General features: G+C 41.6%; 1 protein-coding gene across 1 annotated transcript in view; it reads right to left on the bottom strand.

Moving 5' to 3' along the window:
* Nucleotides 1-361: 361 nt before the first annotated feature.
* The window catches only part of METTL16 (methyltransferase like 16), a 64,065-nt gene continuing 36,722 nt past the window's right edge, over nucleotides 362-27,704 (bottom strand). Inside the window, 5 exon segments of the mRNA XM_032616250.1 lie at nucleotides 362-9,008; nucleotides 9,011-9,482; nucleotides 10,000-10,173; nucleotides 21,034-21,123; nucleotides 22,207-22,276. Of these exon segments, the coding sequence (XP_032472141.1) occupies nucleotides 8,860-9,008; nucleotides 9,011-9,482; nucleotides 10,000-10,173; nucleotides 21,034-21,123; nucleotides 22,207-22,276 (955 nt within the window). The 3' untranslated portion in view covers nucleotides 362-8,859.

Genomic DNA, 27,704 nt, shown 5'->3' with positions numbered 1-27,704 from the left:
TCCGCAACGGGAGAGGCCACAACTGTGAGAGGCCCGCATACCGCAAAAAAAAAAAAAAAAAAAAAGAAGAGTATGTAGGGCCTGGACCAGTGGCCTCTTACTGGCTGGACCGCCTCCATCCAGGGCTCAGCTCCATGCCCACAACCAGATTTCTTACCAAGGGACCGGGGCCCATTGGGAGAGTCTATACTGGGCAGTGCTGGGGACACTCTAGGACTCTCGAGGAGCCACATTCCAGCCAGTGCCTCTCCTCCCACTTCCAGGCTGGGGGCTGGGATAGTACATACCCCTGTTCCCGAGCCCCCAGCCCCCAGCCCACTTGAGTCCCTGTTCCCATCACAGACACCTCACACAGCAGTGCTAGAGTTCACCAGTCATCTCTCTGAAGAGTTTACTCTGTGATAAGTCTGAACCATTCACTAAACACAATTAAGTCCTTATAACTTACACCATACACCAACATAAATGCAAGTGTTAAATGTAAAAAATAATGTCAAAAAGAGCCATAATAAAATACAGGCAAACATTTTTCTGCTCCGAGGGTGGTGAAAGGCAAACAAAGAAAATATAAAGGAACAGTTCTGGCAGATGTGATCATACAAGCCCTCTAGAAGCTCCTTGACTGTAAAAACAAAATAATTATCACCCACCATAAACAAGGAGAAAAGCTAAATGACAAAATGGAGGGAAATATTGGCAAGATGTGCCCTTGCAATTTCAATAACAAAAAGAATACTTGGATAGAAAAGTGAACATAGAACATAATTTAAAATTCATAAAACAATAAATATATGAAGTAACATAATATATATATGAAAATGTTTGGCCTTGCAATACCATGATAAAATTAAAACAGAAAATATTCTTTATCAGTTGATAAAGGGCTTTTTAAAACTGGCCTTCTAGTGCTATCAAATGTGTGGTAAAAACAGACACTTGTGGAAATGTAAAGTAGCACAACTTTTTCAGTGAACAAATTGGCAATATATATGCAAAGCCTTTAAAAGAGCGTTATCCCTCTGCTTCAGTAATCCTTACATAAATTTATCCTAAAGCAAGAAGAAAACACATAAACACTTTTGTACAAACGTATTCACTAAGCATTATTTACAGAAGTGAAAACCAGGAAGCCTGAATTTCCAACAAGGAACAACTGGTTTCGTGAAGTGATGCTCACAATACAGCACGTGAAGAAAACCGGGTTGTTAATAAACGAAAGTGTTAACAGTGGTTGTCTTTGGGCAGTGCAATTACCGGTAATTTTTATTTTCACAAGTTTTCCCACACATGGATTAATTTTATAATCAGAAAAAGGTTATCACAATATATTGCTAAATGAAAACGTTTATAAAATAGTAACACAGAATGTGACTCCACATTTGCTGTTTAAAAATATATATGCCTATAAAAATACTAAGATAACAAAATGTAAAATAACTCCATTTGAGTAGTGGAATTATAAACTTTTATTATTTTCTAAAGTTCTTACAATGAAAACATTACTTTCGTAAAATGAAATTATGTTAAAGGGGAAAAGTTCTCCCGTGCTTCCTCAGGAAAGGCCTCATACCTAGTTTTTCTTTCTGTTTCTTCACCCCCTCCCCCTAACTCATCTAAACCTGCTCTTTGTGCTGCTTAGCCCTGAAACCCCCAGAGACAGTTCAGGCTTCCCTCACAGTCCAGGTGAGAGGTGTGGAACAGCACTAAGGCACTGGCACCAGGGCTGGAGAGGCTGGGCTGGATTCGGGGGCTCTTTCGAAGGGGGTGAGGAGAGGGAGGCGCGGAGATTTCTAACGTGGACGGCTGGGTGCGTGGTGGCCGAGAACACAGGAGAGAAGCAGGTGCAGACAAGCTGAGTTTGCACAGCCACAGACCCGGGGAAGGTGTCCACTGGGTGGCTAGCTACGTGGGTGTTGGAAGTTGAGGAAAGGCCTAGACTTGGGCGTGATGAATGTAGGAGTGAGCAGGACTGAAGTCACGGAGTGGACACGGTCAGCCACAAGTGGGAGAAAAAAGTGAGGCCCATGGATAGAATCTTTGGGATTCTCCCTTTAAGAGGTGAGGAGAACTCTTAAAATGGGAGGGTAGGCAGCAACCAGACTTCAGCAGCTGAAATAAAGAGTGAGGAAAGTGGAGGCAGCAAACACGTAGACACTTCTACCACTTGGTGGTAGAAGAGGCCACAAACTGGTGGTCTACCAGGTCTCTATAAAATACTGAATTCGCTGTTAGGGTTTACATATTTCTCCTAAATCTGGATTTCTGGATTTCCTCAAGAAAGAAGAGGAAGATCCAACAACACTGGGCAGCTATTTCTGCATGGCAATAACAACCGGAATTGAAAAAAAGCTACTTCATAGCAGGAGTACTCCATTAGTGGGAGCTCTAGCCCTTCTTGCCTGGCCCCTGGTGTAGAAGATGAGGAAATACTTGCCTTTGTGAATGAAAGTCCTCATTAGTGCTCATCTAGACTTCACTGAAATAGAGGCCAGCGTTTGACCCATAAGCCCCACGTTTGGCCCCCGAAGGCAAATCCTGGGACAAACATACCTGAATTAGGGATCCTGACCAGACTGCGAATGCCCATTTCCCAGCAAGAGACATCGTATCAAAAGCCCCTGGAGGGCTTCCCTGGTGGCACAGTGGTTAAGAATCCGCCTGCCAATGCAGGGGACACAGGTTCGAGCCCTGGTCTGGGAAGATCCCACATGCTGCAGAGCAACTAAGCCTGTGCACCACAACTACTGAGCCTGCGCTCTAGAGCCTCTGAGCCACAACTACTGAAGCCCGCATACCTAGAGCCTGTGCTCCGCAACAAGAGAAGCCACCACAAGGAGAAGCCTGCGCACCTCAACGAAGAGTAGCCCCCGCTCTCCACAACTAGAGAAAGACCGCGAGCAGCAACGAAGACCCAACTCAGCCAAAAATATATAAATAAAATAAATTTAAAAAAAAAACAAAAAAGCAAAAGAGAACAAAACCCAAGAGCGCCTGGAATTACAAACGTACGGGAGCAAGCCCACTCTCACCCACTGCTCCAGGCTCAGCGGCGCTCCCTGGGCAGCCTTCTTTCGGGCAGAAGCAGCACAGGCTTCCCCGCATGGCTGCCAGGGCCCGCCCCCAGCTGGGGACTTCCCGGCTCTGCTCCCAGACGCTCAGCCACACTCCCTGAATGGGCCCACCCGATGGCAGGCAGCCTTTCCTTCTCTCCAGATTTACACAGTCCATTCCTCTACCTGGGGAAGACGACTTGCTATTTTTATAACGATTGTTACCTTCTCCAGCAAGATCAGAGAATACGTCAGTTTTGCATTCTGTAAGTGAAATATTTGATGCTGCCTAAAAAAAAAAATCTTTCTTCTGTTATTATACAATTACATATTGTCAAAAGAGTCGTTACCTAATTATCGGTTATTTTACGTTGATTCTGATGCAACATGTGCTTGCATTAGACATTTTATTTTGTGGTTTTGCTATCTACTTAATTATCTGTACTACTGCCAAATACAAAATTCTATAAAGATTTGGTAGCATAAGTTAAGAACTAATTATAAGCAATTTCACTTATTACATCTTGTTCACTGATCATAGGCTGGAAAATTACCTTCAAATGCTACATTGTGAAGGTGGGTAAGAGATGCTTTTCTATTCCCTGTGTCATATAATTGAAGTCTCCTCCCCTAGAGATGGGTCAAATAAGCCCAGAAGTCCATTTCCACCCTCAGTGTAGCACTTGTTATGAATCTTGAGATTTGCTATGAAATCTCAGTCTCTTATCTCTGGACCAGAGTTCAAGTCCCACCTCTGTGACTTAGCTCTGTGAACAACCTTAGGGCAAGTCACTTAAGCTCTCTGAGCTGCCACTTCTTTAACTGATCACACAGGGACTCCACACCTCTTTGAAGGGTTACTAAGTCAGACAATTTACATAGAGGACGGACAATAAGTACTGGTTCCCTGTTCATCCTCCCAGTACACAGGAGCTTGGATTTTGCTCTCAGTCAGAGAGTGGCAGTCTACACCCGCAGTTATACACTTGAGGTCTCAGCCTTTTCACCTGAGTCTCTTGGTAGAAGATTTTCTGACCAGAGATTGAAAACTCAAAGGAGACTAAAAAGAGGTGAGCAAGTTGAGAAGCCTACTCTTTGTTCATGGACTCTACCATGTGCTTTAGTATTTCTCTCACTTAACTGCTGCTACAACTCTGGGAAGCAAGAATTCTTCAAAGTTTGTATGAGGAATCCAAGCTTTAGTGAGAATGACTGACCCTGTAAGTAGAACTGGAACGCAGACCCAGGTCTGATGAATCGTGAAGGCTGTGCTCTTCTCTGTTTTCCGCTCCCCTGCACTTTCTGGTCCACTCTGTCTTATCTCCGTTCCCCGGCTCCTAATAAGCACCTGCAGTCCCTCACTCCCCTGAAGAGAGCCGGAGCCCCCCATGTCTCTGCTGGGGCTGAGAGAGGCGGAGAGGCTGCACCTCAAAGGGCATGCAGAGCTGTAAGGCCTTCAGTCACAACACAGTCCCCTGGGGTAAAAGCAAAGCCTCCGAAAGGCAGCATTAGCTGTTCCAACCAGCAATTGAAAAACATAAACCGCTGTTTTAGTCATTTGGGTGAGTCACAGCAGAGGATCTGAATGTCTTTACAGAGCAGAGCAGGAACTCTCTGGTATGTGTATGAGGCCCTGCTGCTCGTGGGTGAGCCTCATGCAGGGCTTTCTAATACGGTACTGGCACGAGCGCCAAGAGGTTTGTACTTGGGAGCATTAGAAAGTTCAAGACCATCAATGCCCTGCTCCAAGAGGCAGAGGCCAATCCATTCTCACTAGTAAAGCCTCTTCTGGGTTCTCCTGGGGTTAGTGCCCATTCAGCAAACTGATTCTCCTGAGCAGTAACTTCTCCAAAAACGTTGTGGTCACGTCCCTTTCCTAGGGGCACCTCCTGGCTGGCTGTAAAACTGCTGCACCTTTGAGACCTTCCTTCTCTCAGAGGGTTCCTTAGTTTTCCAAACTGGACCTTCTTCCTCCTCATGTACAGGTCTGTTGCATGGCCACCTAGGACATCTGTTCCTCCTGGGCCATAAAAATAAGGGCAGATGGAGTTTCCCCTTGAGCCCACACAGACCCAGGGTTAGTGACAGACATGTTCCACACAGAAACACCTCTTGTGGAAAAGAAGGCCCAGCTAACCTGTATAATATACCTAACACAGAACCAACTGTGACAATGTTTTATGTAAATAACACAGCACATGCATGCTCTCCAGCCAGCCAGATAAACCAAAACAAGAATTAAAAGACAAAAGAAGATTGAAAGCAGCTTCTTTCTTAAGGCTCTCTATATTACTCTTCCTGCAACATAAAGCTTTTGAAAAGTTACTATTTAAAATCACTACACATCCCCCTCTGGTACCCCCATTAACTAGAGACCAATAAAAAGTTGATCCAAGGGACTGACCCAACCTGGATATATTTTAGAGTAGCAGGACAAGTCAACTGGTACCATAAAGAAACATAAAAAGGTTGAAAGCTTATGCCCAGACTGCAGGGGGGTAGGGTTTTCTTTCTTTCTACTTTTATCTCTCTAATTTTTTTATGTTAAAATATACTTGCTTCCATAAAAATGTTTATCTGAGTAGCAACTGGATATTTCAAGACACTAGCAAGGACACTATTTTATCCACTCCACAGTGAAGTTGATAAAAGGGCCAAATACGCCCCCATGTGGCTACAGAGGAAAATGCCTCGGTTTAAGTAAGAAGGAGGGGCTTACAGGAGGCCTCGAATTTTCTACAGGCCTTTGCATCTTTTTCACACCCTGCAGTTTTATTACTTGTCAGAGCTTAGAAGTTGCTGTGCTCACATGGTAAGCTTTGATTTCTATCAAGAGAAGAAAGGTTTCGTGTTTTTAAAAATATATACTAAAGTTTTAAGTAATCCACATGCACCCTTAAGATCAGCTGAAACTCTAACACAGAGACACTAACCCCACTAGGACAAGCAGCGATGCTCTGGCATGTAAATACCTGGGCAACGATGTGGGGTGAAGGGACCAAACTGCTGGAAGCAAAGCAGATTCCAAAGAACAAAAGCAGCTTATTCCCCTCCTTGGAAAACAAGTTCAGCTTCTGTTCCCACTTTGGTTATCAAGAGATCAGAAGCCAATGCAAGGGACCAGAATAGAATTTAAGATAATACCACAAAGATCGTATTCCACACCAATCCATCAACATGAACTTGACCTCTAGACACTTCGGCAAGTATCACTCAACATTATGATACCTGGGTCAATAACCTATTTCTTCTAAAAAAATTCCTCTTCCCCATATCAGAGGTGTAGGCTACCACATATCACACGCATTGTTAAGTATAGGCATAAGTGAAAGAATTTTTAGATGTTTTTTCAAAAGTTTCAATGTTCTCTCATTAAATAGAAATAGCTATTCAGAGAAGGAAACGAAGACACACAAGTGCAAAAGTGGCACTCACAGCTCTGGCACTGGAAGCTTCTGTTGTCACATACTTTTTAAATTCTAAGAGCATTACCTTAACACCTACAAAACGTCCTCCATGACATCAGGCCTTAAACCTGGGGCACCAAACACATATAGACACAAGACACATCTCCTGGGCCTGCAGGTCCACAGAGGATTCTTTGGAGACCTCTAAATATCAGACTTAAACAAAGGCTAATACTGCACCTGAAGGACATTTTGAACAGGCGAGGAGCATAAATAATGCACTCCTGTGACAACATGGAAAAATACATCAGATGAGAAAAGAGCATAATATAAAACTATAGCATGAACACAACCAAAGTTGAACCCACACACTCACACACCCCATCTACAGAAAGAGATTAGAGACTAGAAGGAAACACTGAAATACCAATAGTGGCTGTGCTTCAGAAGGTTGAGATTAGGGGTGATTTTGAAGCTGTTTTCTCCTTTCATCTTTCCAAATCTTTAATAATGAGCATACACTACTCTTTTATAGTGAAACAAACAAGCAAATACTTAATGACCACTTATCGAGTGAATGGTTGTCACCTAACTCACTTATCCTAAAATTTTATGAAGATATAAACTAGGTTTGGGTCCAGCATATGATTCCAATGTGTCCTAAGAGGTAAGCAGAGCAGGATGGTGTGGGTCAGTACAGGAGATGAGCACAGGAATCTAGGGCCCTGCAATGAATCTTGGCTCTGTGGGACCCTGGGTGTTGGTTTCCTTATCCTGTCAAAGAAGAGGCTGGACTAGCATAGTGGTTCCTAATCCTCAGTGAGTTACTAACTGCTCTCTCTAAGTCAGGGACCCTTCTCTCCAGAAGAAAACCCCAAATACGTCCAGAGCTTTCGGAAATAATCCAGGAGGCTATGGGTTCTCCAGAGGTTCACGGACCAGGTTAAGAACACTGGTTGGTTAATATGTTCTCTTCTGCAGCTCTGTCTCCACGGCCACAGGGAGGTATAATATGGTCCTATTTCCATTTCCTGTATCTTTGCTGAGGGACTGGTCTAGCTGCTGCTAAAGTATGCCAAGGTCATCAGTTTTCTGCCCCAACCAATGTCACCTTTTAAAAGTGTGGCTTAACTATGCAGTCTTCTTTGCAGATAGCAAGGAGCTCTGGCACCATACTCAGAAATTTCAGGCTAAATAGAACCCTAGGCTGCTGGTGTAAAATCAAACCATGAAAAGTCAAGCACAGCAAAAGATAACTGAGACACCAAGAGAATAAAAGAGAGACTCCTTTTCCAGAGACATTCCTGCCAAGCCCTGACACTACAATTAGAAACATGTTTTAAGAACATGGTTACCTCAGCCTTAGAATTCTCCAATGGTAACAGGTAAACAAAGAAGGGATTACAAGGGAACCCCAAAAAACCGTCTTTGATCAGCGACAACTTATCGGCCAATAGATGAGACTTTCTTAAGCAACTTACTACACATAACTATCTTGCTCCATTTTTATTTCTATCATCAATCACCTACCCATTCAAAGCCAAGAAAATATTTTCCCCAACCCCAGGATTCAAACAGGATTGACAGTTTTCAATTCTGAATACTCTTATATTAGCTCCACTTCAAATGTCGAAACAAATTAAAAAATATCACACACCAGTAAAACTGCTACAAAATAGTACTTTAAACAGCTTGGAGGTAGGGGTATGGCTTCATTCTGCCATATCTCAGTCACATCTGGCAGTTCTGATTCCCTAATTCTGTTTCTGAAATAACCAACATAAAAACAGACAAGAGTCAGGAATATGCCAATGTTTCCAACGTTTCCAGGCGCTTCCTGATTGGCCCTTCTTCCTGGCATTACTGAGCTTTCTCTCCCTGACTCTCCCGCCACCTACCATTAGGCCAGTTCCCTTCTCAGGACTGACACAGGGGTCATCAATTATATGTACCCAAAGTCTTCCGTCTTGAAGGTGACTTTAGAAGAAGGTACAGGGCTATCTGGTATACCACCTCCGCCAGGGGGTTGAGAAAGTCACCCCTTCCCAGGAAGCAACCAGGGGTGACAGAGTGTGATGCTCTGTAAGTTCTGACCAGGATCAGACTGCAAAAATAATCCTTTTGGCCACAGAAAACCGGTCTAAAGCTAAGGTGATCAGCTTAAGTCAGGTTTAAATCCCTTGTGAGTTTACTTCTGGCTTTTTGTTGACGCAAATAATCACAATTCTTCCTCTGAACTACCATACTACAGTGCCCTGTTAACTTAAAAAAAAAGGGAGGGGGATGTTTAAAATGGATTAATTTGTTTCAGATAATTCCAGTAGGCCAATGGTGGGGTTCAGCTTGCCACCCCACAGGCCACACTCCAAAGCAAGCTGCTTTACTGTGCAAGGAGTTTGGAGTTAACTAGCAACAAGCCTGAAAATCTGGTTACGTATATAAGTACAAAGCTGGTTCATCAAATCCCTGTTCTGGCCCTCAACCCAATGCATTTCAACTAAGGCATCATCTACCTCCTTCTTAACGTTTATCAAACACTTGAATAGGTAACATCAGCCACTCTTTGGAGATGGTTCCCTTTTTCAGACACTGGGTTGCTGAATTGCTCAGAAGCCTCTTGGTCCTGGGCTCCATTACTGGAGCCTTTACAACTTTCCCAAACCTCCATCTCTCCCTTTTCCTCACTCCTTTCATCCTCCATGGGTTCTGGGTTTTCCTCCTGGGAAAGCGAGTCCTGGTTTGGGCCATGGCCCTCCACAGTGGCAGACTCGCCTTCCTGTAGAGCAGGCCCACACAGAGCACTCTCCTGGGGACCCTGAGCCAAGTCTTGGTTCTTGCCAGACTCTTTAGCGGGGGACCTTTTCTCTTCCAAGGCTTGGATGACGTTCTTGGGAGCTCGGGGAACTTCTCTCAGTTGTCTCACTCGGTCCCTTTTCTTCCTCCTTAAGTGAATCCAGGAGTTTTCTATGGCTGTTAGGAAAAGGCTAATTTCCTCCTTTCCACAGGGAACTCGTTTATGCTGGACCTGTTTGGAGGAAAAAACAGAATTTATATAGGAAATCACTTTTCCCCTCTGAAAACTCCTTAGAACTTTCTTTTTAAAAAAGAAAAAGAGGGCTTCCCTGGTGGCACAGTGGTTAAAGATCTGCCTGCCAATGCAGGGGACACGTGTTCGAGCCCTGGTCCAGGAAGGTCCCACATGCCGTGGAGCAACTAAGCCCGTGCGCCACAACTGCTGAGCCTGTGCTCTAGAGCCCAACGAGCCACAACTACTGAGGCCTGCGTGCCACAACTACTGAAGTCCGCACACCTAGAGCCCATGCTCCGCAACAAGAGAAGCCACTGTAATGAGAAGTCCGCACACCGCAGCAAAGAGTAGCCCCTGCTTCCCGCAACTAGAAAGAGCCCCGCGCACAGCAATGAAGACCTAATGCAGCCACAGATAAATAAACTTTTTAAAAATTAAAAAATAGAAGAAAAAATAAAAGAAAAAAAGAGAGATTATTATAAGTACTTCTTCAATGTGCTTATTAGCCAGGTACCTTAAGATCGGTGAGAATTTTTTCAATCCATGTTGTCACAACTACTATGCCTTCCACTGTCTCAGAGCCCAAAGACGATGATTTGAGGGATAATTCTTTCATCACAGATTCCAATACTACAAACGTAATGGGTTTCCTTGGCTTCTCTAATTTTCTTCGCTTACTTGGTGGTGACTGAAAGAAAAAGAAGGCATGGGAGAAGAGGGAAGGTTATCCAAATAACTAAATCTCATGCCTTATAATGAATTCAGCTTGGGAAATAACCATGACCTCTGCTACCAATCACAGAGCACTAAAAACACAAAGGCCTTTGCATCTTTATGTTTAATACTCAAAACAACCCTGCAAAATGGGTTTATCATCTCCCCATTTTACAGAAGGGAAAAACTAAGATACAGAGAGCCTATGTAATCAGCTCCAGGTCGCACAGTTAGTATTTGTCAAGTTAGGATTTGAACCCCAAAGCCAGGTTCTTTTCTGCCATACCATGCTGTCTGTGTTCTGGCTATCAGTAAGTAACTCCTTCACTTACTAAAGGTCCTTAATCTACCTGTTGTGCCCAAAACAGGCCTGTGCAAGTATTTCTTTCATGGCACCTCAAGGACCCCAAGGGCATTGTGTTATTTTCTATAAAGAAATGCATGGCTTAAAATCACCACCTTGTAGCCTGAGTTTATACTTGCCAAGGCTTGAAAGAAAGCAGCTGGTGAGCCACAGTTTGGGAGATCACATGCTAGGAATGACCAGGGCCATCAGAATTACATGGGCGGAAAAGGACGCTGAATCTTGGTTAACATTAGGGCCAAGCCAGTGGCTAGCTAAGCACTGCCTCTCAGCTGGGGAGAGGGGACACCAGCACCGAAGAGAACAGCGGATTTGAAAGCCGGTTCCACATAACTCAAGGTTGTCGTCTTTCTTTAAATTTCAAGCTTGGAAAGTGATTTACACTCTACCCACTAGAGGGACTCAAGTTCCATTTTAAAAACCAAGTGACACTGCTGTATTTAAAGTTTATTTCTTTAAAGTAAAAACTTGCTAAATTTTTAAAAATGACTCAGCTAATACCAGATATATTATGGATACTTTAAGAGACAGACTTGTAGACAACTTTTATCAAAGCTTAAAAAAAATTAAGCTAATTCTAAGGTTAAATGGGTCAAAATGAGCAGGATTATAAGAAGAAAGGCTCAAAAAAAGAAAACACCTAGTCAGCTTTGAAGATCTTCTCCTAAAGAAAGGCCTCTGATAATTGTGCTGCTAACTCCAGTTCTGCCTGGAAACAGTGACAGAGCACGTCCATATACACAACATAGTCAGGTCCAGTTACTGGGTGAGGCCTTATAGGAACTAACCAGTAACTCCCTACCCCACACATACACAACAAAATATCCAGTTTATTCTATGCTAGAAAACTTTTAGATGGTATTTCTTAGAAACAATCTACATTTTCCCTTTACACCAGATACTAACTAATAAAAAATGGAAATTAAAGAACAATAGAAAACAAGCTTAGAAGAAAAGGACCAAAAACAAAGGGTGTGTGTGTGAGTCAGAAACCTGCTCTTGAGAAATGAATGGTGGACTCTAAGCCCTGAGTCTGAACTTGCTCAGTTAATGTTTCAGACAAGATGAGACAAATTTATGTTGACATTAAGATAGTAGTATTGTTATTACTCAATCACCCAGCATAAGAAACATAATTTCTACAATTACGGACAGCCTAACACTTTGCACTAAGAGGAGCTTAAGATATGATTATTAAGCTGGGGGTGAAAAAAGATGGTGGTGTTGTAGGAGGAGGATGGGGGAGAAGAATCAGATTCCCTTTCCACTTCCTGACATCCAAGGCTGTTAACATGGAAAGGTCACCGTCACAGGGCCATCCCTGACAGCACACTAAAGGTCATCTACAAATATGGCTAGAAGGATAACGCCCCATCTCTCTTCTGACAGAGGTGGTAATCATTTGTGCTCACAAATTCCAACCAGCAAAGTGAAGATATTGCTGTGTTTCTCATTTCCTGCACTATTCTTCTCCAAAAGTAAGAATGGACTCATCATCATTTCTAGAACTAAAGGAGAAAAATGCATCCTCCCCAAACTTAACAAGAGCTCTATCAAGGATCCACTTTACAAGTTCCAAGGGAGTCAGAAACAACAAAACAGTTTATTGTCTTCTTACACCAGTACTAAAATGTAACCTTCTCTATCTCATATATTGCTCCTTTACCTTGCATCCTGGCTCCAGTGTTCCATATACAATGGTCAATCAACAAATCTGGTATTTCTGAAGATTTTTAGTGAATTGTTTTAATACACACACATATTCTCAGGATTGTTTTAGTTTTACTCTATTATAGAAACTAGGTAGGCACTCAAAGAGACAGATAATTTATACTTTAGAAATTCTCAAAGTTTTTAAATGATTAAAGATTAACTTAAGCCTGGCTTACAGCAATCATTCCTCTCCCTTTCTCGTTCGTACTGTAAATTCTTAGTAGGCAGGGCCAGAGTAAAATACAGGAGCAGGTCTTAAAGAAATTAACAGTTAAATTCAACTCCACAGGTTCAACAGTAGGTAACTGTATATATACCCTGTTACAACACCAGTAAGTAGAAGCTATCTGTTTTTCCCTAATTGAGATGATCTTAATTTGCTAATATGCTTTTAAATCTCAAACCACAAATATTTTCAATGAAGAGTTCTACACTCAAACTGTCATAATATAGTTTACAAGACAAAGTAACATAAATAATTCAACATTTTAAAGCATAAATTTAAAAATCAATAATTTACAATGGTTAATTCAGTTTAGTGCAAAGACTCAGAAAGTGAATTTACAACTGGTTTTGGATTAGAAGATGAACTACTGCATTGCCCAGCTGAAATTACAATGTGAAAGACGTTTGCTGGGGAGCTGTAAGTCCCGCAGCGGATACAGGTTTTGTATTGCTTGAACTGCAAGGATTCAATGAATAAAAATCAACAGGGGGAGGAGCGTCAAGTGTTACTATACTGAAACCATAAATTGGACAAAAACAGTTCTTAAATTTTTAAAATATGCTTTACCTAGCAGAGCCGTCTTTAAATTTCTTAAATCATCACTCTTATATTAATTTCTAGATCTCAGTGGTACAATTAGGAGACTTTCAAATTAGGTGTAACCTGACGCAATCCCGTGTAGCATCTGCTATGCTGCTGAAGCTCTGCTGTTAACTACAGCTAAGGCAGAAACTTCCAATGAAGCCACAGGCTGCATGAAAGCTTTAAGAGCTCCCTCGTATCTGCAGGAAAAGGGAGTCATTCACTAAGATCTGCTGAGCATGAAGTCACAGCCTCCTCGTTTAGACAAAGCAGCTTCCAGAATGGTCTGGAGGGGAAAGGAGTGCTCTTGGCTACTGCACTGGGGTCCTCCCTGCTCTACCATACTCTGAATGGCTACTGCCCCAGGTCCTCCAGGAACAAGCAGAATGTCTGTAAGCTGTTATTCAGCACAGGCTGTCATTTATGGAGAAACAAAGCCAAGCAGCCAACACTGACACCTGGCTGGAATACACACAGGAGGTGCGCTGGGAAGGACAGTCAGACCATCTTGCCTTACTCAAATGTGTATCAGCTCTGCTGCCATGAAGTGGACAAAATATTTTGTTGTCTAAAAGTGCGGCTTCCTTATTAACAGCCCAGTGGCATTTCTGTTGTTACCTAATCTGCCAGGTTACTGTTTCTAAAATGTCCCTGTAATCATTCCTAGATATATTCAAAAACAATAAAAAGTAAAAAATCAAGGGGAAGAAAAGTTTATGTAGAATGCTACCTATCTAAGAAGGGGTGGCTATAACTACATGTGTGTTTCTTTATACTAAAACAACCAAACAAAAAACAATGGAAGGATGAATTATAAAATCGTTTAAATAGTAACCCAAGGAGAAGAGGGATTGATTGGGGTGAAAGAGACAAGAGAAAGAAGCTAGACTTCTAACTATATCCTTTTCAATATTTGATTTTGAAACCATGGGTAAATATCTTTTACAATTACAAAACAAAATTAAATAGTACAAAAAGAGGCAATCCCTAAAAATATAAAGTAGAATGAAACAAATGAACGTAACTGTGTACGGACTGGTGGCATAAACCCACAAAAAGGAAACATTCCAAATGACTTTAAAATCCATCATGAGACAGTCCCCAAGGACAAAAGAATGAAAAAAAAAAAAAAAGCTATTTTCACAAATCATTTGGTGATGTTAACTTTGAGACTGCCGTGGTGTATCATGGGCCAAAACAAATGAGTAATTAATTATGGTCAAGGACTGAGATTTTTGGCATGGAATTTTTGAACGGGAGATATAGATAGACAATTGGTGAAGTTAAGTAGAAACTAAATAGAAAGTCGGAACTAGGATGTATTTTAACTTTAAAAACAAAATCGAAAAATAGTTGCTGCCAGCTCTGGGGAAGAAAAAAAACGTATTTTTGGGGGGAGCAACCTGTCATACTAGACAGGAAGGGAGCTACTACCCAAGACACTAGTATGATAAGACGACTCAGCATCCAACTTGAATAAACGCTCCATGGGCAAAGATGGGACATAATCTGTGTATCAATAAAGATAATAAGTGTAACAGACTGAAAAATACTGAAAGTGTAAATCCATGAGTTCATAATAGTCTAAAAACAAAACCTAAACCACCGTCTTTGGTCACTTCTGGGAGATGCTAGGGAGCCACTAACTCATTATTCTTAAAACTGAAAAGTAAAGCAAAATAATCAAGCATTTATCCTGCCTTTACCAGATGAACTGTACCTCAACGTAACCAAATAGTTGATAAGGGGAAGTTTCTCTTTATAAGTACTTTAGCAATAAAGAAGGAGTAATAGAATCGGAATATCAACATTCTGCAACTCTAGATGAATTAATGGATCCAGGCAATGATCATCAATGACTGCTCACATTGTAAGAAGACAACAGCAAACATTATGTGCCTCCTGATGGAAGTTCTGAAGCATACCACACACCACCTAGAAAGCAGTCTCCCCCCCACCCCCCATCAAAACTGTACAATATCTGATCATGCCTCTGGCTCTAACTGCCAACTTATAGGAAAGACAGGGTCTGAGGAACATATTAACACCACGAAGATGCACTCAGAAAAATCCAGATATAAAAAACTCTACAGGACAAATATCCCATTTTCTTTAACAAATAAATTACAAGGGAGTGGGTGACAGAAGGGGGAAAGAGGGGGTGGACAACCATACTAAAAGCAATTCAAAGGATATATCTATCAACTGCAACACATAAAACTTAGTAAGACTCTAGTTTGACAAACTTTAAAACATCTGAGACAGTAAGAAAAATTTGATCAACTATACAGCCAACATGAAGGAATTATAAATTATTGTGGTTATGTTTTTTTTTAAAGAATCTTTACCTTTTACAGATAAATATGAAAATGGTTATGGATAATATACTGTCTGAGATTTGCTTCAGAATCGTCAGGGCAGGGGGAAGGAGTATATGGAATACAGATGAAACAAGAATAGCCATGAGCTGTCAACAGTCAACGTAGGTGATTGATAGGTAAACACTAGGTGTCTTCCTAGACTGTCAATCGACTCAATATTAAAATTATTTAACTTCAAAAACCAAAAACAAAGATATATATTATGGAATACAATACAAAATTCAAATGCATATTAAAGAGAAAAGAAGAGACTTCAAGAGCACAGAGTGCTTCCTGGGAAATTCTTTATTGTCACCTTGATGCCCAGGGATTTGTCAGAAAACATTTCCTCCTATAGCTGATACTTCAGTGGAAAAGTCTGAGAATCACTGTACCACATCATTTATTCCTTCATTTTCATTTATTTAATAATTATTATTTGAGGACCAGACACTATACTAGGTTGATGCCATGTAGAAGACACAATATGGACAAAGAGTGAACACAGGAGCAGAATCCCAATATCAATTTAGGAAGAGTGAGGGCAAACTTCACAGGTGGCAGTATCTGAACTAACTTGATAGATGGGAGTCTGATGGTCAGAGAGTAATCTCCTGGAGAGGGATCAGAGAGCAGAAGCTCAACATTACTGGGGCATCAAATATGGAGGTGGGTGAGAAGGAATGGTGGGGAATGACAATACAATATATTTTACTGAGCATTTACTATATACCAGGCACTGTGTTAATTATATTTAATCCTCAAAACCCTATGTGGTAGGTACTATTATTACCCCCATCTTATAGATGAGGAAACTGAAACTTAGAAAAGTAACCTGCTCAACATAAAGCTAGACAGGAGCCAGCACGCAAAAGGCTTTTTCTATACACTATGCAATAGTTTTGGTGTCATCCACCATGCCACAGTTAAACAGAATACCAATACAAACTACTAGGTCACAAGGAAGTTCATGCAGAATATAAATGACTGAAAGAGATAAGTCCAGAGAGATTTCTATGGGCTGCATGGTTAAGAAGGCTTTATGCAGAAGCGGGAATTGAGCTGGGCTGCAGTGGAGGGAAGTTCACAGGATGGATCAGAGAAAGGGCTGTGAGCAAAGGCTGTACAAAGTCAGTTATGACTCTGGCATCGTGAAAAGACTGTGGAACTTCTAATATCATAGAAGACAGTACAGTCAGGAAAACAGGGAACAATTAGGATGGAAGGGAAAGTCAAAGACAGATTTGGGAGGCCCAAGGAGCAACTGAGGAGCTATACATTCTTTGAATGGTGAGTTTAGGATGAATCCAAGTGACTGTTACATGGAAGGCTGTTGGGATGGCCTATAAGCAAGGTGATGAAGGGTTGCCTAAGTAGGTTAATACATGGCTAGGCTGGAATAAAAGGCAGTCCTTTGGCAGTACAGTGAGTAGGAGCTTAGGCTGTGAAATCAGACTAATCTGGGCTCCAACCTGACTTTTTAGAGCCTCCAATTTCCTCACCTAGGAAGTGGGGATAATACCACGTATTCAACTTGTCAGGTTTAAATAAAATGACATAATGTGTGCGAAGCATTCACATCACAATTTGAAGCACTATATCCACTGCTTTAAATCTACTATACCTATTAACGTCCTGCTTGCAATGCTGCTCCTTAGTAGAAGTCCTACATCATTCCTTTTAACATTCAACAAATACTTACCAAGCACCAACTATGAGTCAGACACTGACAATTCCTCCTCCGTGAAGTCCCCCACGCTAGCCCAGCCTGAACCATTTCCTTTTCTGAACTCCCTAATTCCACACCATTCTGGTCCCTACCATTCATTTCATTACTTACTCATATATAAAATTCTGTATCAATACTTCACATGTTTTTCTCTCCCATACAACTGATCATCATAAGGTACAGAAAATGGTATCTTATTTCTTCGGTATTATCACAATGAACATCACACTTAATAAGAAAAGTAATTAAGAGGAGGAGCCTTAGCTTGGGTTTTGTTCAAGAGCTCAGCTCCCTAACCATCACATCTGTTTTACAGCATAATATACAGTCTGGTAGAGTACTGGTTTTCTAACCATGTCTTAAAAGCAGAATCCTTTCAATAAATAAAATTAATACATAATACTGACAAAAGCAGATCAGCTCTGGTTAAAATGAGAGACAGCCCTGAAGTATGAGCCTTACATCTGCCCCCAACTGTCATCCCCTGGGCACCAACACGGAATCCCTCCTCTACCTAGAATTAGTTTGAGAACCTGTGGAATAGAAGTGGAGCACTATCAGAGGACCCCCACTCTGACACTAACAAGGTTACATAATTAATTTGACCCCTTCCCTCCATTTGTTCTCCAAAAAGCCCTCTAGTTATTACTCCCTAGACAGGAAAGACCCAGGCTCAAAGGAAATGTCTTGAACCCAGGGAGGTCATTTTTTAAAACCAGAGTTCCTGGGCAATGCTCAGACCAAGAGTGCACAATTTACTATGGCTACATTATTTTCTCTTTTTCTTTTAACAAGTGTCAAACGTCTGAAAGCAAAGCAAAGCAAACCTAAAATAATGCCTTGAGCAATTAGAGGAGAAGCTCGGACAAAGAGGCATTATAAGTGGCTTGTTAAAATTCTGTAAAGAACCATCCTTACAATATGTTTCCTTATATTTGTCATCAGTCAAAAATGAATGTACAAAATTCTATCAACACTAGGACTCGTCTTTTTGCTGTTAAAATAAATCCAGACAAGAGCAATGGGCTTAGTGTGGGCACCTGAATCAAAAGTGAATTGGAATTTTTCAGCATTCAGCACCAACAGAAACGAGTCAGTAGGCCTGAGATAAGTGAAAACAGAAGTTGCCATAGTAACTTGCACATTTACCCTAAAAAGGCGGGAGTGGGGGTGGGATGCGGAAGTAGGTCAATACTTCTGCTTAACTAGCTCTAGTCCTTGGCTTCCTCTCCTCACCTAAAGCAGCATATCCTCCTCCCTCCCCACCACCAGCAGGAGCAAGGGGGAGGAAATGAAGGGACCATTTCAAAAAGCAAGGAGTGAGAGAGGTCCAGGTAGAGGGAAGGTGAACCAAGAGGACAGTCCACTAAAAACGTCCCGAGTGCCTTGGGACTACCCCTGGGAAAGCAGATGCTGATCAAGGGCACCAGTGCTAAGAAACTGTTGCTGGGTTACCACAAATCAGAAATTGCCATTTCCCCTGTAGCAGTTTAAGTGTACCTAATGGAACACTTGGGAGTGCATTATTAACAACTTTGGGTTGGGGGTAGTGGTGGGGAGGGATGAGTACTCTGGCATGGGAGAAACCTGAAGCCCTCAGCAAGAGGCATCCTTTGATGGCTGAAACTATGAACAGGGCTCAAGGATGGCCTAAAAGACAGGGAGGGAGGGAGCAAATAAAGTAAGCTGATTTTGCTACACAGAAACGTAGTACTCTTTGATACTCTGATCTGAAATAGCTACTAATCCAAGAGGGCAAGGGTGATGCTGGTCCCTGAGATGGCCTGAAGAGTGCCAGAGCTCATTATCAGCTCTTCTGCCTGTGGTACCAACAAGTGCAGAAAGCAGGTTAAACAGGAAGCATTTGGAAACAGGTGCAGTTCCATTTTCCTGCAGCTGTTAGTGTCTGCACAGGGATAAGCTAGGACATTACTAATGATTTTAACCATTTGGTGGGAAAGCCCTACTGTTCTAGAAGACAACAGAAAGGATAATCCCTCAGGGAGGTCAAAAAAGCAGAATCAAAAAAAAAAAAAAAGGGCTTCCCTGGTGGCGCAGTGGTTGAAGAGTCCGCCTGCCGATGCAGGGGACACGGGTTCGTGCCCCGGTCTGGGAGGATCCCACATGCCGCAGAGCGGCTGGGCCCGTGAGCCATGGCCGCTGAGCCTGCGCGTCCGGAGCCTGTCCTCCGCAACGGGAGAGGCCACAACAGTGAGAGGCCCGCGTAACGCATAAAAAAAAAAAAAAAAAAAAAAAAAAAAAAAAAAAAAAAAAAGCAGAACCATCTTTTTTAACCAGTGAGAATTTCAAACACAAATCTCTAGATACCCTACTGCATGGCACAGAGGCAAGTCTAGGCTTCCATCAGGCAGGCCAATCAGACTTGACTGGGAAACTTATTTCAATCCAGCAGCACACCTAGCTGCAGAGCACAGGAAGGAAAGGCTGTTTCAAATCTGAGCTCATGTATTCAGAAACATCTGCAAATCATCCCCTTGTACTTCTGCACATGTCTCTACTCCTCTGCCCTATGGGAGAAGGAAAGGGCCTCATAGACACAGCAACATTTAAGAGAGGCTCTGGAGACCAAGCGTGGCCAAGACCTTGGGAGAGGAGCACCCAGAACAAGCCTGTGGTGTGGACAGGGGATTAGAGACAGCAAGGACCAGGTACTAGGCCTCCGTAAACACTGTGGGAAGAAGCAGCCCACGCTGAGCAACGTGTGCATGAACATTAAGGCGGACAGCTCCAGGCAACAGTAAGTCAATCATTCTTCCAAGGGAAATGTGAGAACAAACAGATGCTATTCTATTACCACCTCTTAGCACGGCCCAGAAAAATTGTTCGGTCTAACTAGTTCAGAACCGTTTTTCTTTTGCATATAGCAACACAGAGGACAAAGAGAATTCTGTGGAACAAATCATGTTTTAAAACGTTCTATTGCGGAAGAATGTTCAAGCTCAAGTACATGCAAAGTAGACAAAATAGGGTAATGAACTATCACCCAGCTTCAAAACTCATTAGTATTCCAGTGCTAACCTTAAAGCCGAGACAGAACCCTTCATTGGAATGATCTCTAAGTTTTACACACCAAAAGCCTGCAAGCCCAAATGGTAATTTCTACATCCACCAGGAACCCCAGGAGATAGCTACTCTAGGAAAACAGCAGTGTTAATAGAAAATAAACAGACTTCAATTTCAGTGCTTGAGGAATATCTAACAAAATAATCATACCCACAAAATTTTTGTACCTGAATTTTTTAATTCCTAAAAGATGCATTTCCAACTCATTTATGTCTGCTGAGTAAGAATCAATGAGGTGCACAAACTCACAGAGAAAGGTTCCACAGTCACCACAGTCAGGCTTCCAGGACTATGTCTGGTTTACAACCACTTTCCATTCTTTTTTTTTTTCCTCCAGCTTCATTGAGGTACAAATGGCATATATCATTGTGTAAGTTTAAGGTACAACTGTGATGATTTGTTGCACAAATATTGTGAAATGACTACCAAATAAGGTTAGTTAACACCTCAATTCACCTCACATAATTACTTCTTTTTTTGTGGTGAGAATGCAAGATTTATTCTGTTAGCAACTTTAAGGTATATAATACAGTATTGTTAACTATAGTCACCATGCTGTACATTAGATCCTAAGAACTTATTCATCTTACAACTGGAAGTATAACCTTTGACCAACATCTCATTTCCCCATTGCAGCCCCTCCACTTTCCATTCTGACATAAGCATTTGGGGCAAACTTCAGGAAAACAGGACAGTACAGATTTAGTTCATTTATGACCTACTAAAACCCACCATGTGCTGGAATTCAGAGAAGCTAAAGGAAGGTCTCTACTTACTGGTACTGTTACATCATCATAAAAACTCCAAGCCAAAGCCCACCTCATTGTCCGACCTTGGCAGAATTCAGTGTAGGTGACTTTAGGAACCTGAAACCAGCAAACACAGCATCTCATCATTCTAGTAATTCTACTATGTTTCTGGCTCCTGCCTCATGTTAAATTATATGTTGGTCGTCCTTTTTATCAGTTAACAAACACTACCATCCCAAAACAGTTATGCACAGCTGCCTAATAATCAATGAATAAATTACCTCTCGACAAAGTTGTGGGCTTTCTCCCTGCCATAAAACACGAGAGAGGATTTATAGTTCTGGCCTGAAGGTCCAATATATGAAACACTCAAAACACAGCCCTTCAGAGAACCACTGGTAAAATGATTCAAATGTTCTTTTGCTTTCTTTTGTTTAGGAAAGAGAGCCTCTAAGGCCTAGCTAGACACAGCTATGTAGTCTCCCTTTTGTCTACCAGATTTTAGGAAAGAAAACAGAACTACTTTCTAGCTGTTACAATTTTAACAAAGAAAAGGTGTTGTGGGGAAAATAGAATGAGTAGAATGTCAGAAAGAAAACTGAAATCAGAAACTTGGTTCTACCGCTGAAACCACATCTGACCCCCTTCTCTGAAAAGTCATCCTGCTCCTGCCTATTCACGCCCAAACACCATAAACTGGGAGGGGAGTTGGGGAAGTATGTATTTGTCACCTGCTTTTCAAAACAAAAGCAAGGGGCTGAACTTGTGTGGGTCACACCATAGTGGGGTGAAGATCGCACACCGGACTGAAAATTGTTCTGGTTTCAGCTGTTCGTTGATAACTAGACGTGTGAACTAGACGTGTGACCTGGAACAAGCCCCTTACCTTCAGTTTCTGCAGTTATAATGGAGTCAGATGTGGGGTCAGTGGTAGGCAGACACCAGGTTTTTTGATGTCTGGTTTCTCTCTGACATTCTACTCATCCTGTTTTCCCCATCTTTTCTTATTGGTCAAAGAAGGCCTTATTTTAATAATTTATAAAAAGTTCCCTTTAGCCCCAAAATTACAACATTAAAAAATAAACAAGCAAAAATAAACAAAAAACACATTTAGAGCTTCTAGGTATAAAGGAAAGTTCTACCTATACTCCAAGTACCATCAAAAGTGGATACACCAGAATAGTAAAGACAAAGCCTTACCCCTTGTATTCGAAGTTCTTCCTTCAGAGGAGCCAGGCTGCATTTCTTTCCCAGCATACAGCTATACCACCTGTAGGGGGCGGGAAATCAGGCAAGTCAAACACTGTTTATGTGGTTACACATTTTTACATTAGCATTACTCAAGTGAAAAAGATAAGAGTAGGAAACAAATATTGAGTTAAGTTACAAGTGACAATAACAAGAATTGTATCAATAGCCCAAAGCAACTTAAACAAAAAGCCACTTAGCCTCTCCAATGATGTTAGGGCTATATGTATGTGGAAAGAGAGTAAGAGAGAGAGGTCTCACCTGCAATGCTCAGAACGAAGATCATTTAGCTTTGGGACAGAAATTAGTTAATAAACAACAGAAAAAACATGCACACACCCCCCCCCCACCATATTAAGAGAAATTGTAAAATCTAGCATGAACCTGTATTTTGAGATGCACTCACTTGCAAATAACTTAAGAATATATATTGCATTAAAGTTTCAACAGAACATGAAATCAATTTCTTCTATAGCAAATACAAATCCAGAAGAGGGAGTATGAAGATGGAGTGAACTGGTTAAAAGGTAAAAGGACAGACTTTATTTCTTCTGATTATTCTAAAACATTTGCAAAGTATAAAATTTATACAGAACTTCTGCTTCAGCATATGAAGGATTAACTAGTAAGGAAACTGCCCTTCCACCATAAACTAGGAAACTGGACAAAATATATGAAACAATTTTTCAGACACTGGACAACTGCAGTGAAGACCTATGATCTCAGAGAGCAAAACAAGGTGAGCCCTATAACTGCCAGAACTTACTGCCTAAAGGAAATCCCCAAGCTGCAAAGCAGGGAAAGGAAACTAAAACAGAACCTAATAATCTTGCTGAATTGATGAGACAGAGACTGGAGTTCAGAGAGGCTGAGGCAGTAAGAATTTGAAGAGCAAAATATAAGAGGAAGGAGCCGCATACGGAGAGAATTCTGGGCATCTGCAGAGGAGGTCACTGGAATATTCTGCAGGATGATCTACATCTGTGGGGTGGAGGCTAGGGAAAGAACTCTCAGAAAGCAGTAAGCTGAACAATTCCTGGATTTCAGACATCTGGGACTAGTTTGTGGATCTACTAGCCAGAGCAGAAAGACCCTGTTAATAAAAGGGGCATCTAGTAGAGTCCTGGAAAGGATACTGCTTTGTAATGAGGCTACAGCCTATTCTATATCTACCCTAATAAAGCTTAAAAGCAAGATTTGAAAGGATCCAACTGATCACAAGTAACTGAAGTAAGCATCAAAACAAAGTTTAACACACTTTAAAAGAATAGAATGAAACGCAGCACCCCCAAACATAAGATATGCAATGTCCAGCATCCAGTCAAAAACTACCAGACATTGAAAGAAGCAGGAGGGCTTCCCTGGTGGCACAGTGGTGAAGAATCCACCTGCCAATGCAGGGGACACGGATTCGAGCCCTGGTGTGGGAAGACCCCATGTGCCGCAGAGCAACTAAGCCCGTGTGCCACAACTACTGAAGCCCGTGAGCCTAGAGCCCATGGTCTGCAACAAGAGAAGCCACCACGATGAGAAGCCCACGCACCGCAATGAGAAGCCTTGCACCGCAATGAAGAGAAGCTCCTGCTCGCCGCAACTAGAGAAAGCCCGCGCATAGCAACAAGGACCCAATGCAGCCAAAAATAATAAATAAATAAAATAAAAAATAAAAAAAGCAGGAAAATGACTCACAACCAGGATTTAAAAATCAATCATTAGAAACAGACCAAGAAATAAGAGAGATGATGGAATTAGGAGATGAGGACATCAAAACAGCTATTAGAAATATGCTCCATAACAAAACATGGACATGATGAAGAGCAAGAGGGAAGATATAAAAACTAGCCAAATGTAACTTCTAGACATGAAAATTATAATATCTAAAATAAAAAATTCACAGATGGGATTAACAGCATATTAGACTCTGCAAAAGAAAAGATGTGTGAACTTGAAGACACAGCAAAACAACTACCTGAAATAAAGCACACAGGGGGAGAAAAAAAAAGAAAAAGACCAAAAAAATAAAACGCAGCACCAGTGACCAATGGGACAATATCAAGCAGTACACATAACTGGGGTTTCAGAAAAGTGGCAAAAGGAGGACAAAAATATTTGAAAAAAAAGGTCAAAAATTTTCCAAAACTGATAAAAACTATAAACACATATACAAGAAGTTCAATGAACTCCACACAGAAGAAACATAAAGAAAACCATACTATATATTTAAAACAGATAGCCAACAAGGACCTACTGTATAGCACAAGGGAACTCTGCTCAATACTCTGCAATAACCTAAATGGGAAAAGAGTTTGAAAAAGAATAGATATATCTATATGTATAACTGAATCACGTTGCTGTACACCTGAAACTAACACAACATTGTTAATCAACTCTACTCCAATATAAAATAAAAATCAAAACAAAAAACATACTAAGGCAACTTATAATCAAATTACAGAAAATTAGAGATAAAAAGAAAATCTTACAAGCAGGGAGAGGGTAGAGACACTTTTTGTTCAAAAGAATAAAGATAAATATTTAATATCAGACTTCTCATCAGAAATAATGCAAGCCAGTGCTTCTCTGGTGGCACAGTGGTTAAGAGTCCACCTGCCAATGCAGGGGGCCTGGATTCAATCCCTGTTCAGGGAACTAGATCCCACATGTATGCTGCAACTAAGGAGCCCAAGTGCCGCAACTAAAGAGCCAGTGAGCCGCAACTAAGGAGCCCGCCTGCCTCAACTAAGACCCAGCTCAACCAAATAAATAAATATATTTTTTTAAAATGTTGATTTAAAAAAAAAGGAAAACAACCAGAATACAATACCCAGGAACTGTGGGACAACTACAAAAGGTATAAAATATGTGTAATGGAAATCTAGAAGGAAAAGAAAGAGAAAAGAACAGAAGAATCTGAAACAATGACTGAGAATTTCCCCCAAATTAATGTCAGACACAAACCACATATCCAGGAAGCTAAGAGAACACTGAGCAAGTGTTCTTGCTCAGAAAACTACACCTAGGCGTGTGATTTTTAAAACACAGAAAATCAAAAAGATAAAGAAAAAATCCTCAAAGAAGCTAGAAAAAGATACACCTTACCTATTGATAAGAATTACATCCAACTTGTCTTAAGAAACCAAGCAAGCAAGAAGAGAGTGGAGTGAAATACTTATCTCAGACAGGGCTGACTTCAAACCAAGGCAAGTTATCAGGAATAATTACACAATGCTAAAGATGACAATCTTTCAAGAAGACTTAACAATCCTTAATGTGTTTGTACCTAACAACAGAGCATCAAACTACATGAGGCAAAAACTGATAGAGCTGCAAGGAGGAATGGATGAATCCTCTACTAGAGATGGAAACTTCAACAACCCTCTATCAGAATGGACAGATCCAGCTGGCAGAAAATCAGTAAAGACATAGTTGAACTCACAGCACCATCCATCAACTGGCTCTAATTGACATCTATTAACTATTCATCCAACAACAGCAGAATACACATTCTTCTCAAGCTCACATGGAATATTCACCAAGACAGACCGTGTTCTGGGCCGTAAAATACATCTTAACAAATTTTAAAGAATAAAACTCATACAACATCTGCTCTTACACCATAGGGAATTAAATTTGAAATCAGTAACAGAAAGAGAGCTGGAAAATCCCCAAATACTTGGATATTAAACAATACATTTCTAAATAACACATGGGTCAAAGAAGAAATCTCAAGAGAAATTAAGCAATATTTTAAAAAAAAATTTATTTTTGGCTGCATTGGGTCTTCGTTGCTGCGTGCGGGCTTTTCGCTAGTTGTGGCGAGTGGGGGCTACTCTTTGTTGACGTGCGCGGGCTTCTCATTGCGGTGGCTTCTCTTGCTGCAGAGCACGGGCTCTAGGCGTGCGGGCTTCAGTAGCTGTGGCACGCAAGCTCAGTAGTTGTGGCTCGTGGGCTCTAGAGCACAGGCTCAGTAGTTGTGGCACGTGGGTTTAGTTGCTCCACGGCATGTGGGATCTTCCCAGGCCAGGGCTTGAACCCGTGTCCCCTGCATTGGCAGGCGGATTCTTTTTTTTTTTTTTTTAACATCTTTATTGGAGTATAATTGCTTTACAGTGGTATGTTAGTTTCTGCTTTATAACAAAGTAAATCAGTTATACATATACATATGTTCCCATATCTCTTCCCTCTTGCATGTCTCTCCCTCCCACACTCCCTATCCCACCCCTCTAGGTGGTCACAAAGCACCGAGCTGATCTCCCTGTGCTATGTGGCTGCTTCCCACTAGCTACCTATTTTACGTTTGGTAGTGTATGTATGTCCATGCCACTCTCTCACTTTGTCACAGCTTACCCTTCCCCCTCCCCATATCCTCAAGTCCATTCTCTAGTAGGTCTGTGTCTTTATTCCCATCTTGCCCCTAGGTTCTTCATGACCTTTTTTTTCTTTTCTTAGATTCCATATATATGTGTTAGCTTACGGTATGTATTTTTCTCTTTCTGACTTACTTCACTCTGTATGACAGATTCTAGGTCCATCCACCTCACTACAAATAACTCATTTTGTTTCTTTTTATGGCTGAGTAACATTCCATTGTATATATGTGCCACATCTTCTTTACCCATTCACCTGCTGATGGACACTTAGGTTTCTTCCATGTCCTGGATACTGTAAATAGAGCTGCAATGAACACTGGGGTACATGACTCTTTTTTTTTTGCAGTACGCGGGCCTCTCACTGCTGTGGCCTCTCCCGTTGCAGAGCACAGGCTCCGGACGCGCAGGCTCAGTGGCCATGGCTCACGGGCCCAGCCGCTCCGCAGCATGTGGGATCCTCCTGGACCAGGGCACGAACCCACGTCCCCTGCATCGGCAGGCAGACTCTCAACCACTGCGCCACCAGGGAAGCCCAAGGGAACTTTTTTTTTTTTTTTTTTTTGCGGTACACGAGCCTCCCACCGTCGCGGCCTCTCCCGTTGTGGGGCACAGGCTCCGGATGCGCAGGCCCAGCGGCCATGGCCCACGGGCCCAGCCGCTCTGCGGCATGCGGGATCCCCCCAGACCGGGGCACGAACCCGCGTCCGCTAGCATTGGCAGGTGGACCCTCAACCACTGCGCCACCAAGGGAACTTTTTTACAGTGATGGAAATGTTCTATATCTTGATTGTGGTAGTGGTAATGTACACATTTGTCAAAATGCATCAAATCATACACTTAAATTGGAGAATGTAACTGTATGCAAGTTATATACCTCAACAGAACTGATTTAAATATATAAATTTCTAAATAATGATGTACCTTATATCTTCAAATATACATAAAGAATAGTTAACAATACAGTAATGTTTTACATATTTCTTGCTTTATAACATAGCTTAGTTATACTAGCAATACATAATCTGTATCCTGCTTTTTTCACCAAGCATCATAATTACTCCTGTCATTTGAAATTCATCT

Source organism: Phocoena sinus, chromosome 20 (genome assembly GCF_008692025.1).
Source record: "Phocoena sinus isolate mPhoSin1 chromosome 20, mPhoSin1.pri, whole genome shotgun sequence".
Taxonomy (NCBI): domain Eukaryota; kingdom Metazoa; phylum Chordata; class Mammalia; order Artiodactyla; family Phocoenidae; genus Phocoena; species Phocoena sinus.
Note: the sequence above shows the minus strand (reverse complement) of the source record. Positions and strands in the feature narration are given on the sequence as shown.